Source organism: Panulirus ornatus, chromosome 52 (genome assembly GCF_036320965.1).
Source record: "Panulirus ornatus isolate Po-2019 chromosome 52, ASM3632096v1, whole genome shotgun sequence".
Classification (NCBI taxonomy): Eukaryota; Metazoa; Arthropoda; class Malacostraca; order Decapoda; family Palinuridae; genus Panulirus; species Panulirus ornatus.
The window spans coordinates 12,911,418-12,925,627 of record NC_092275.1 but is presented as its reverse complement, the minus strand read 5'-3'; the positions used below and the strand labels follow the sequence as shown (position 1 = coordinate 12,925,627).

Here is a 14,210-nt window from a genome sequence, read left to right as displayed (position 1 = left end):
TCTGCTTGGTGATGAAGTTATATTCCTATAGATCTGTCACTCTAGCATTCCATTTATATGCAAGCATATAAAACCCAAGTTATGGGGAGGGAGAATGTTTTTAAGTAAAAAATCTTACCTATTGTGTAACTCTTATGTGTGGACTAAAACTTAAACAGCTTACCAGCAACGTACAAAAAGGGCTCTCACTTATGTTAAATACTGCATGCTCCTTGAATTAACACTGAAATAGAATCATGTGACTGAGAGTACAGACATAAGTTTACATTTTAAAGGGAGGGGGATAGGTCCCAAAATAAAACATTAAGTCAGTAAACTATAAAATATCATGAAAACACATCATTTTTGGTATGCAGTAAACAATCCCTACCTAAATATTCTCTCATCTCCCCAACACTCTCCTCACAACCCACCAACTGCCTCTCAAGCGACCTTTTCCCTCCTTAACATCCTCCTTCCTCCTCACCCAACAACTGCCTCTCAAGCTATCCCTTCCCTCCCAACATCTTCCTTCCTCCCTAAAGCAGCTGCCCTCCCAACACATTCCTACCTCTGAATAATTCTCCTCCTCCAAACCTTCTTTCCTTCCTAGGAATTACTTGCCTCCCAAAGACCCACTAGAAAATACTAAAATACAATAAAAAATATTAAACAAAAAGCAAGATAATGTGATGACTGGAGGGTGGCAGTCAAGAGAAACAGTAATATGAAATGAACAAGTTGTGCAGTAAGTAGCATTCACTAGCTCTGTCATCAGAGCAAAATCTCACTGTAGATATTTGTAGGAAGATGGATATCCATTTCCAACACTCCCTCAGTACCTTTGAATCATGGCAGTAAACATATTTCAGTGATACCTATCATCAGTAAACACAACAGTGTTACCTGACTCCACCTGCATGAAGTTATGTCACTCTTGAAAAGCTACCTCCAGTGAATGTTGCATGAATGGACTGCAATCTCAGAGTTCTCATTCCAAAGGAATCCATCCTTTCCTTGTTACTGATATAAGGCAACCTTAAAGCCACATGAAGCCCTAGGGAAGAAGGAGTCAAGAGGGGAGTGCTCAAAGGCTAAGAATGGGGTATCTGAATATGTGTGGATGTAAGCAAGATGAGAAGAAAGGAGAGATAGGTAGTATGCTTGAGGAAAGGAACCCAGATGTTCTGGCTCTGAGTGAAACGAAGCTCAAGGGTAAAGGGGAAGAATGGTTTGGAAAAGTCTTAGGAGTAAAGTCAGGGGTTGGTGACAGGACAAGAGGAGGAGTAGCACCACTCCTGAAGCATGAGTTGTGGGAGTGTATGATACAGTGTAAGAAAGTAAATTCTATACTGATGTGGGTAAAACTGATAGGTGATTACTGGTTCTCAAGCACCTGGTCATGAGAAAAAAGATCATGAGAGGCAAGTGTATTGGGAGCAGCTAAGTACTGAGTCAGCAGCTTTGATGCACGAGACCAGGTATTAATTAGTTAAGGGTGATTTAAATGCGAAAGTGAGTAATGTGGCAGTTGAGGGTATAATTGATATATATGGGGTATTCAGTGTTGTAAATGGAAATGGTGAAGAGCATGTAGATATGTGTGCTGAAAAAAGACTGGTCATTGGGAGTACTTGACTTAAAAAGAGAGATATACATAAGTATACATATGTGAGTAGGAGAGATGGTCAATGGGGATTATTAAATTATGTGTTAACTGATAGGCATGTAAAAGAGGGACTTTTGGATGTTAATGTGCTGAGGGAGAAGCTAGAGGGATGTCTGATCACTATCTTGTGGATGCGAGAGTGAAGATTTGTAAAGGCTTTCAAAAAAGAAGAGAAAATGTTGGGGAGAAGAGAGTGGTGATAATAAGTGAGCCTGGAAAGGAGACTTGTGTGAGGAAGTACAAGTAGAGATTAAGTGTAGAATGGCAAAAGGTGAGGGCAAATGAGATAAGGGGGAGAGGGTGAGGAATGGGATGTATATACGAAAGCAGTGATGGCATGTGCAAAAGATTCATGTGGCATGAGAAGGTGGGAGGTAAGCAGATTACAAAGGGTAGTGAGTGGAGGGATGAAGAAGTAAAGTAGCTGTTGAAAGAGAAAAGAGAGGCATTGGATGATACTTACCACTAAGGTGTGCAAATGACTGAGAGATTTATAAAAAAAAAAAAAAAGTGGCAGGAAGTCAAGAGGAAAGTGCAAGGGTTGAAAAAGATGACAAATGAGAGCTGGAGTGAGAGAGTATCATTAAACTTTAGGGAGAATATAAAGATGTTTTGGAAGGTAAAGAATGTGTGTAAGACAAAAGAACAAATGGGAACATCGGTGAAGGGAAAAAAGGGGGGAAGTAATAAAATGTTGTGAAGAAAAGACTATTTTGAAGGTTCGCTGAATGTATTTGATAACAGAGTGGCAGATGTAGGGTGTTTCGGTCAGGGTGGTGTGCAAAGCGAGAGGATCAGGAAGAATGATTCGGTTAAGAGAGAAGAGGTGGTGCTTCATCTGTGGCAGGGTGGCGACAGGAATGGATGAAGGCAGCAAGTATGAATATGTACATGTGTATATATGTATATGTCTGTGTATATATATGTATTATCCCTGGGGATAGGGGAGAAAGAATACTTCCCACGTATTCCCTGCGTGTCGTAGAAGGCGACTAAAAGGGAAGGGAGCGGGGGGCTGGAAATCCTCCCCTCTCATTTTTTTATTTTAATTTTCCAAAAGAAGGAACAGAGAAGGGGGCCAGGTGAGGGTATTCCCTCAAAGGCCCAGTCCTCTGTTCTTAACGCTACCTCGTTATCGCGGGAAATGGCGAATAGTATGAAAAAAAAAAAAAAAATATATATGTATGTATACATTGAAATGTATAGGTATGTATATGTGCATGTGTGGGCATATGCATGTGTATGTGGGTGGGTTGGGCCATTTCTTTGTCTGTTTCCTTGTGCTACCTTGCTAACGCAGGAGGCAGTGACTAAGTATAATAAAAAAAAAAAGTTGATATGTTTTTGTAGGTATATGTGCAAGTAAGGGCATTTATGTATACATGTATAAGAGTAGATGGGCCATTCTTCATCCATTTCCTGGTGTTACCTAGCTGATGCAGGAAACACCAATCAAGTATAACATAAAATAAATATATACATCTTTTTTTATACACATTTGCCATTTCCTGCATTAGTGAGGTAGCGTTAAGAACAGAGGACTGAGCCTTAAATGGAATAGCTTCACTTGGCCCCCTTCTCTGTTCCTTCTTTCGTAAAATTAAAAACTGGAGGATAGGATTTCCATCCCCAAAGTCCCTTCCCTTTTATAGCTGCCTTCTACAACACACATGGAATACATTCTTTCTCCCCTATTATCATTATTATCATTGTTATATACATATTCATAATCGCTGTTTCTCGCAACAGCGAGGTAGCGTCAGGAAACAGACGAAGAATGGCCCATCCACTCATATACACAGTAACACCCATATACACACATACACATATCAACATATATATATATATATATATATATATATATATATATATATATATATATATATATATATATATATATACATACATTTTTTTTTTCGCCGTCTCCCGCGTTTGCGAGGTAGCGCAAGGAAGCAGACGAAAGAAATGGCCCAACCCACCCCCATACACATGTATATACATACATCCACACACGCAAATATACATACCTACACAGCTTTCCATGGTTTACCCCAGACGCTTCACATGCCCTGATTCAATCCACTGACAGCACGTCAACCCCAGTATACCACATCGATCCAATTCACTCTATTCCTTGCCCTCCTTTCACCCTCCTGCATGTTCAGGCCCCGATCACACAAAATCTTTCTCACTCCATCTTTCCACCTCCAATTTGGTCTACCACTTCTCCTCGTTCCCTTCACCTCCGACACATATATCCTCTTGGTCAATCTTTCCTCACTCATTCTCTCCATGTGCCCAAACCATTTCAAAACACCCTCTTCTGCTCTCTCAACCACGCTCTTTTTATTTCCACACATCTCTCTTACCCTTACGTTACTTACCCGATCAAACCACCTCACACCACACATTGTCCTCAAACATCTCATTTCCAGCACATCCATCCTCCTGCGCACAACTCTATCCATAGCCCACGCCTCACAACCATACAACATTGTTGGAACCACTATTCCTTCAAACATACCCATTTTTGCTTTCCGAGATAATGTTCTCGACTTCCACACATTCTTCAAGGCTCCCAGCATTTTCGCCCCCTCCCCCACCCTATGATCCACTTCCGCTTCCATGGTTCCATCTGCTGCCAGATCCACTCCCAGATATCTAAAACACTTTACTTCCTCCAGTTTTTCTCCATTCAAACTTACCTCCCAATTGACTTGACCCTCAACCCTACTGTACCTAATTACCTTGCTCTTATTCACATTTACTCTTAACTTTCTTCTTTCACACACTTTACCAAACTCAGTCACCAGCTTCTGCAGTTTCTCACATGAATCAGCCACCAGCACTGTATCATCAGCGAACAACAACTGACTCACTTCCCACGCTCTCTCATCCCCAACAGACTTCATACTTGCCCCTCTTTCCAAAACTCTTGCATTCACCTCCCTAACAACCCCATCCATAAACAAATTAAACATATATATATATATACATACACATGTATATATTCATACTTGCTTGCCTTCATCCAGTCCTGTTGCTACCCCCACCCCACAATAAATAGCACCCTCCTCCATACAAACCTATCTAGAGCCCATGCCTCGCAACTATATAATATTACTGGAATTACTATTCCTTTAAACATACCCACTTTTGCTCTCCAAGATAACGATCTTTCCTTCCACAAATTCTTCATCTCTCCCAGAACCTTCACCGCCTCCCCACCCTGTAACTCACTTCCGCTTCCATGGTTCCATTCGCTGCTAAGTCCACTCCCAGATACCTAAAACACTTTACTTCCTCCGATTTTTCTCTATTCAAACTTACATCCCAATTAACTTGTCCCCAACCCTACTGTACATAATAACCTTATTCTTATTCACATTTACTCTCAACTTTCTCCTTTCACACACTTTTCCAAACTCAGTCATCAACCTCTGCAGTTTCTCACATGAATCAGCCACTAGAGCTGTATCATCGGTGAACAACAACTGACTCACTTCCCAGGCCCTCTCATCCCTAACAGACTGCATACTCGCCCCTCTCTCCAAAACTCTTGCATTTACCTTCCTAACCACCCTATCCATAAACAAATTAAATAACCATGGGGACATCACACACCCCTGCCTCAGACCAACATTCACTAAGAACCAATCACTCTTCTCTCTTCCTACTCGTACATGTGCCTTACATCCTTGGTAAAAACTTTTCACTGATTCTAGCAACTTACCTCCCACACCATATACTCTTAACACCTTCCACAAAGCATCTCTATCAACCCCATCATATGCCTTCTCCATATACATAAATGCTACATACAAATCCATCTGTTTTTCTATGTATATCTTGAACACATTCTTCAAAGCAAACACCTTATCCACACATCCTCTACTACTTCTGAAACCACACTGCTCTCCCCCAGTCTGATATTTTGTACATGCCTTCACCCTCAATCAATACCCTCCCATACAATTTCTCAGGAATACTCAACACTCACTTTTATCCCTTCTGCCTTTGTACAATGGCACTATGCATGCATTCCGCCAATCATCAGGCACTTAATCATGATCCATACATACAATGAATACCGTTACCAATCCATCTCCCTCTCACTTCATCACTACCTGATGATATTACTTCACGTTTCCATTTGTTCTCTTGTCTTATGCACATTACCTCCTTCCAAAACATCTTTTTATTCTCCTTAAAGTTTAATGATACTCTCTCACCCCAACTCTCATTTGCTCCCTTTTACAATCCTTGCACCTTTCTCTTGACCTCCCGGTACTTTCTCATATACATCTCTCAATCATTTGCACTCCCTTTTTGCAAGTATCATCCAAATGCCTCTCTTTTCTCTTTCACTAACAACTTTACTTCTTCATCTCACCACTCAGTGCCCTTTTAATCTGCCCACCCCCCACCTTTCTCATGCCACAGGCTTCTTTTGTGCAAGCTATCACTGCTTCCCTAAATGCATCCCATTCCTTACCCACTCACACACTCACTACCTGCCCCAGAAGTCCTTTCTATCTTAATGAGGCTTCTGCAATACACAGGAAGCCAGCCACATCCATCTGGTGGGACCAAAGGTCATAAATTGTAATGACATTGTGTGTAACTCCATGTGGGAAGAGTGCTGGGCATCTGAGGGAAGAAGGGCAAATGAGAAGTGTTTAGTGTCTTCACAGTGGATGTTTGAATGTGGGCATGAAGGGTCTTAGGATACAATGAAATGGTATTTGCTGTGTTGTAGGGATGGGTGATATCCACATTGTAGAGGGAAAGTGTGACTCTTGTTTGTCTGGGGAGTGTGGCTTCTGATGGGGGTGTACACTAGGTGGGGTGGAGTATAAGACTGAGTTGGGAAGGTAATTGTTCAGTGCTTGCTAGGTCAATTCATTATGTAAGTATTTTGTCAGTGTTATGGTCACTGGGGTTGGGGGGATTTGTGAGAAGAGGTTGCTGAAGTGTGGAACAAAAGTAAGCATTCTATTTCAATTTGTGAGTTGGTGGTTAGCTATAGTGGTTTGGGTAGGAAGGAGTTCTTGCACAGGAATGAGAGCTGAGCATGTTAAGGAATGTGTGGAAAGAGAAGTCACTATCTGTGAGGGCACTAATAGGCATGTATAAAGGTATAATAGTCCCCACAGTACTATATGGATGTTATGTGTTGGCTCTAGATGAGAATGTACAAAAGAGGGTAAACGAGTTCACACAGAAATGTCTGAGGACAATTTGTGGCATGAGGAGGTGGTAATCAAGTAAAACATGATAGAAAATGAAAATGAAATTTTTTTTTTTTTTTTGTCGCTGTCTCCCGCGTTTGCGAGGTAGCGCAAGGAAACAGACGAAAGAAATAGCCCAACCCACCCCCATACACATGTATATACATACATCCACACACGCAAATATACAAACCTACACAGCTTTCCATGGTTTACCCCAGACGCTTCACATGCCTTGATTCAATCCACTGACAGCACGTCAACCCCGGTATACCATATCGATCCAATTCACTCTATTCCTTGCCCACCTTTCACCCTCCTGCATGTTCAGGCCCCGATCACACAAAATCTTTCTCACTCCATCTTTCCACCTCCAATTTGGTCTCCCTCTTCTCCTCATTCCCTCCACCTCCGACACATATAACCTCTTGGTCAATCTTTCCTCACTCATTCTCTCCATGTGCCCAAACCATTTCAAAACACCCTCTTCTGCTCTCTCAACCACGCTCTTTTTATTTCCACACATCTCTCTTACCCTTACGTTACTTACTCGATCAAACCACCTCACACCACACATTGTCCTCAAACATCTCATTTCCAGCACATCCATCCTCCTGCGCACAACTCTATCCATAGCCCACGCCTCGCAACCATACAACATTGTTGGAACCACTATTCCTTCAAACATACCCATTTTTGCTTTCCGAGATAATGTTCTCAACTTCCACACATTCTTCAAGGCTCCCAGAATTTTCGCCCCCTCCCCCACCCTATGATCCACTTCCGCTTCCATGGTTCCATCCGCTGCCAGATCCACTCCCAGATATCTAAAACACTTCACTTCCTCCAGTTTTTCTCCATTCAAACTTACCTCCCAACTGACTTGACCCTCAACCCTACTGTACCTAATAACCTTGCTCTTATTCACATTTACTCTTAACTTTCTTCTTTCACACACTTTACCAAACTCAGTCACCAGCTTCTGCAGTTTCTCACATGAATCAGCCACCAGCGCTGTATCATCGGCGAACAACAACTGACTCACTTCCCAAGCTCTCTCATCCCCAACAGACTTCATACTTGCCCCTCTTTCCAAAACTCTTGCATTCACCTCCCTAACAACCCCATCCATAAACAAATTAAACAACCATGGAGACATCACACACCCCTGCCGCAAACCTACATTCACTGAGAACCAATCACTTTCCTCTCTTCCTATGGTTGAGAGGTCTGAAGAGGGTGTGCTGAAACAGTTTGAACATATGGAAAGAATGAATGAAGAGGTTGAATAAAGAGGGCATATGTGTCTTTTTTATGTTCTCTCTGATCTTTTTTACTACTCTTAATGAAGTACAAATCATTAGCAATTTCAAATGATGAATTTGAAAGTTATCAGATGTGGTTATAATTACCTATTTTGTAGCTACCTATTTGTACTGTACAGGATGGGAGGTTGACACTGGTGAGGTCTTATCTTGAACATTCTCTGCTATCATACAACTCCTTAAATTCATACATGCTGTCATTTCATTCCCTTCATCCATCGCTCTTATACTTATAAAAGTACTTCCTCACCTCTTTTCTAAATAACTTTAATGCTCAATTTCATATTATGTCCTTTAGTTGTTCTGTCCCTACATCTCTCGAAGAACTGTTTACTGTCTACATCCTTGATCTGTTATAAAAACTTAAAGGTTGCCATCAGGCTACCCCACCTCTTTTTAATTCCAAGATGAGCAAACTTAGAGCCTCTAACCTTTCCCTTTAACTCAGCTCTCTTCGTTCTAGTACCTTCTTTGTTGCTTTCATCTGGGCCTTCTCCATTATCCCTCCATACTTATCTAGGTGCAGCGTCCACACTTGAGAAGTGTATTCTAGTTTAGCTTTATGTATAATGTGAACAGCTTGATGAATAATTCTATTTTCATAGACTTGAATGCTATTCTAATATTTGTTACTAGACAGTTGGTCTTCCTTTAGTATTCTCTCAAGGTGGAACTCTGGCAATGATGTCAACTAACAAGTCTTTCTCACTGACAGATTCCTGCAGCTTGTTTCTGCTAAATGACAATCATATTAAGGCCTTCTTTCACTGTGACCCATCCTCATTACTTCACATATAATTGCGTTGAACTTCGTCAATGACATGTCACACCTAACTAGGAGTCTGTCAAAATCCCCTTGAAAGATGATGATATCCACATTGTTTTTCACTCTCCTCGTGACCTTTGCACCATCTGTCAACATATTCAAGTAGGACTCCATACCTTCAGGGAAATCGTGTGTGTGCATGTGCATTTCTATGTGCGTGTGCAAAGATGTTTGTGAAACTACATGTTTGTAATTATCTAATGGTGCATATGGGTTAGGGGAAACTTTGGGAGTTTCCCCTTATATGGTTGCCTCACCTCTCTCTCCTCTGTACCATCTGTCAATGTATTCAAGTAGGATTCCATACATTCAGGGAAACTGTGTGTGCACATGTGTATTTCTATGTGCATGTGCAAAGATGCTTGTGAAACTACATATTTACAATTATCTAATGGTGCATATGGGTCGGGAATTTACCTTTATATGACTGCCTCATCTCTCTCTCCCTCTTTGTACCATCTTTAAACATATTCAAGTACGACTCCGCACCTTCAGGGAAATCGTGTGTATGCATGTGTATTCTCTGTGCATGTGCAAAGATGCTTGTGAAACTACATATCTATAATTATCTAATGGTGCATATGGGTTGGGGGTTTACCCTTATATGGCCACCTCATCTCTCTCGCCCTCTTTGTACTATACCAGCTCATGAACTCCATTATGAAGTCAAGATTCATTATCTCTTCACTTGACTTGTTTCATCTCTCCATTATTCTATTACTGTACTATAAAATATTTTCTAACATCTTTCCTGAATTTCCTCTCATGCAATTTCTTCACTGTAACTAGAATTAAACAGTAGAGGCTACTTACTTTAAATTGTCCATATCCATCCAAAATGTAGCCATCATCAGAGAAAATGTTAAGAAAGAGAAGACTATGTCTCTTTCCCACCTCATAATCATTTGGATCATGAGCAGGTGTAATCTTGACAGCACCTGTACCAAACTCCATATCAACAAAATCATCCTGCAGTATTGGAAGTTTTCGGTTGGTGAAAGGGTGGATCACTGTCTTGCCATGGAGGTGTCTGTATCTGTGCAGGTCAAAATTAATCAGCAAGTGTCATAAATAACTTTCCTATAGCAATACTTAAAACATAACAAACTAAAGTTCCACGGAATCCCCATATCCAGAGCACCTTTTTAATATTTTTTTTTTTTTTTGCTTTGTCGCTGTCTCCCGCGTTTGCGAGGTAGCGCAAGGAAACAGACGAAAGAAATGGCCCAACCCACCCCCATACACATGTATATACATACGTCCACACACGCAAATATACATACCTACACAGCTTTCCATGGTTTACCCCAGACGCTTCACATGCCTTGATTCAATCCACTGACAGCACGTCAACCCCGGTATACCACATCGATCCAATTCACTCTATTTCTTGCCCTCCTTTCACCCTCCTGCATGTTCAGGCCCTGATCACACAAAACCTTTTTCACTCCATCTTTCCACCTCCAATTTGGTCTCCCTCTTCTCCTCGTTCCCTCCACCTCCGACACATATATCCTCTTGGTCAATCTTTCCTCACTCATTCTCTCCATGTGCCCAAACCATTTCAAAACACCCTCTTCTGCTCTCTCAACCACGCTCTTTTTATTTCCACACATCTCTCTTACCCTTACGTTACTTACTCGATCAAACCACCTCACACCACACATTGTCCTCAAACATCTCATTTCCAGCACATCCATCCTCCTGCGCACAACTCTATCCATAGCCCACGCCTCGCAACCATACAACATTGTTGGAACCACTATTCCTTCAAACATACCCATTTTTGCTTTCGGAGATAATGTTCTCGACTTCCACACATTCTTCAAGGCTCCCAGAATTTTCGCCCCATCCCCCACCCTATGATCCACTTCCACTTCCATGGTTCCATCTGCTGCGACATCCACTCCCAGATATCTAAAACACTTTACTTCCTCCAGTTTTTCTCCATTCAAACTCACCTCCCAACTGACTTGACCCTCAACCCTACTGTACCTAATAACCTTGCTCTTATTCACATTTACTCTTAACTTTCTTCTTTCACACACTTTACCAAACTCAGTCACCAGCTTCTGCAGTTTCTCACATGAATCAGCCACCAGCGCTGTATCATCAGCGAACAACAACTGACTCACTTCCCAAGCTCTCTCATCCCCAACAGACTTCATACTTGCCCCTCTTTCCAAAACTCTTGCATTCACCTCCCTAACAACCCCATCCATAAACAAATTAAACAACCATGGAGACATCACACACCCCTGCCGCAAACCTACATTCACTGAGAACCAATCACTTTCCACTCTTCCTACACGTACACATGCCTTACATCCTCGATAAAAACTTTTCACTGCTTCTAACAACTTGCCTCCCACACCATATATTCTTAATACCTTCCACAGAGCATCTCTATCAACTCTATCATATGCCTTCTCCAGATCCATAAATGCTACATACAAATCCATTTGCTTTTCTAAGTATTTCTCACATACATTCTTCAAAGCAAACACCTGATCCACACATCCTCTACCACTTCTGAAACCACACTGCTCTTCCCCAATCTGATGCTCTGTACATGCCTTCACCCTCTCAATCAATACCCTCCCATATAATTTACCAGGAATACTCAACAAACTTATACCTCTGTAATTTGAGCACTCACTCTTATCCCCTTTGCCTTTGTACAATGGCACTATGCACGCATTCCGCCAATCCTCAGGCACCTCACCATGAGTCATACATACATTAAATAACCTTACCAACCAGTCAACAATACAGTCACCCCCTTTTTTAATAAATTCCACTGCAATACCATCCAAACCTGCTGCCTTGCCGGCTTTCATCTTCCGCAAAGCTTTTACTACCTCTTCTCTGTTTACCAAATCATTTTCCCTAACCCTCTCACTTTGCACACCACCTCAACCAAAACACCCTATATCTGCCACTCTATCATCAAACACATTCAACAAACCTTCAAAATACTCACTCCATCTCCTTCTCACATCACCCCTACTTGTTATCACCTCCCCATTTGCGCCCTTCACTGAAGTTCCCATTTGCTCCCTTGTCTTACGCACTTTATTTACCTCCTTCCAGAACATCTTTTTATTCTCTCTAAAATTTAATGATACTCTCTCACCCCAACTCTCATTTGCCCTCTTTTTCACCTCTTGCACCTATCTCTTGACCTCCTGTCTCTTTCTTTTATACATCTCCCACTCAACTGCATTTTTTCCCTGCAAAAATCATCCAATTGCCTCTCTCTTCTCTTTCACAAATACTCTTACTTCTTCATCCCACCACTCACTGCCCTTTCTAATCAACCCACCTCCCACTCTTCTCATGCCACAAGCATCTTTTGCGCAATCCATCACTGATTCCCTAAATACATCCCATTCCTCCCCCACTCCCCTTACTTCCATTGTTCTCACCTTTTTCCATTCTGTACTCAGTCTTTTTAATATTTTTATTTTTACTTTGCTTTGTCGCTGTCTCCCACATTAGCGAGGTAGAGCAAGGAAACAGATGAAAGAATGGCCCAACCCATCCACATACACATGTATATACACACACGTCCACACACGTAAATATACATACCTATACATCTCAACGTATACATATATATACACACACAGACATATACATATATACATAAGTACATAATTCATACTGTCTGCCTTTATTCATTCCCATCCCCACCTCGCCACACATGAAATAACAACCCCCTCCCCCTTCATGTGTGCAAGGTAGCGCTAGGAAAAGACAACAAAGGCCACATTCGTTCACACTCATTCTCTAGCTGTTATGTAATAATGTACTGAAACCACAGCTCCCTTTCCTCCAGGCCCCACAAAACTTTCCATGGTTTACCCCAGACGCTTTACATGCCCTGGTTCAATCCACTGACAGCACGTCGACCCTGGTATACCACATTGTTCCAATTCACTCTATTCCTTGCATGCCTTTCACCCTCCTGCATGTTCAGGCCCCAATCACTCAAAATCTTTTTCACTCCATCTTTTCACCTCCAATTTGGTCTCCCACTTCTCCTCGTTCCCTCCACCTCTGACACATATATCCTCTTAGTCAATCTTTCCTCACTCATTCTCTCCATGTGACCAAACCATTTCAAAACACCCTCTTCTGCTCTCTCAACCACTCTCTTTTTAATACCACACATCTCTCTTACCCTATTATTACCTACTCGATCAAACCACCTCACACCACATATTGTCCTCAAACATCTCATTTCCAGCACATCCACCCTCCTCTGCACAACTCTATCCATAGCCCACGCCTCACAACCACATAACAATGTTGGAACCACTAGTCCTTCAAACATATCCATTTTGGCTTTCCGGGATAATGTTCTCGACTTCCACACATTCTTCATCAGCAAACAACAACTGACTCACTTCCCAAGCTCTCTCATCCACAACTGACTTCATACTTGCCCCTCTTTCCAAAACTCTTGCATTCACCTACCTAACAACCCCATCCATAAACAAATTAAACAACCATGGAGACATCACACACCCCTGCCGCAAACCTACATTCACTGAGAACCAATCACTTTCCTCTCTTCCTACACATACACATGCCTTCCATCCTCGATAAAAACTTTTCACTGCTTCTAACAACTTGCCTCCCACACCATATATTCTTAATACCTTCCACAGAGAATCTCTATCAACTCTACCTGACACCTGCATTCAGTACCTTTCAATAATGATACACCTAAATACCAGTCCCCTCTTAATAACAACAGCATCAATCACTGGTAATACTAAACACTGATAATATTCTACAGATGTGAAGGATATACTGACTAGGGTCATTACTCAGATATAATGTTTAATACATCAAATGTGCCTATACAGTGCTGAGGACTAATCTGTAATTACTGGGAAAGATCTACATTCATGGGTCACCGTTTCCAGCCCTTTATATACTTTCTACATTTTAATTACCTACTTGTAAGAAATAGGGGGTAGTTTCATAATCGGGGGTCCCCTTCTCTTGAACACTCTCTACTATCAAACAACTTTTTTCTATTCTGTATGCTGTCTGCATTTCCCAAGTTTTCATTTAATCCGTCCCATTCAGCCACCATTCTTATACTTAAATGCATTTTTTCACAGCTTTCTTATAAGAGTTTCTTACTTAATTTCAAGTCATCATCT

At 41.5% G+C, this 14,210-nt stretch overlaps 1 protein-coding gene across 2 annotated transcripts in view; it reads right to left on the bottom strand.

Moving 5' to 3' along the window:
- ValRS (Valyl-tRNA synthetase) overlaps window positions 1-14,210 on the bottom strand; it is a 134,988-nt gene that overhangs the window by 93,322 nt on the left and 27,456 nt on the right. For both annotated transcript variants that reach the window (XM_071692200.1, XM_071692201.1), the window contains exon 7: window positions 9,844-10,066. In XM_071692200.1, the coding sequence (XP_071548301.1) occupies window positions 9,844-10,066 (223 nt within the window). The remainder of the gene's footprint in view (window positions 1-9,843; window positions 10,067-14,210) is intronic.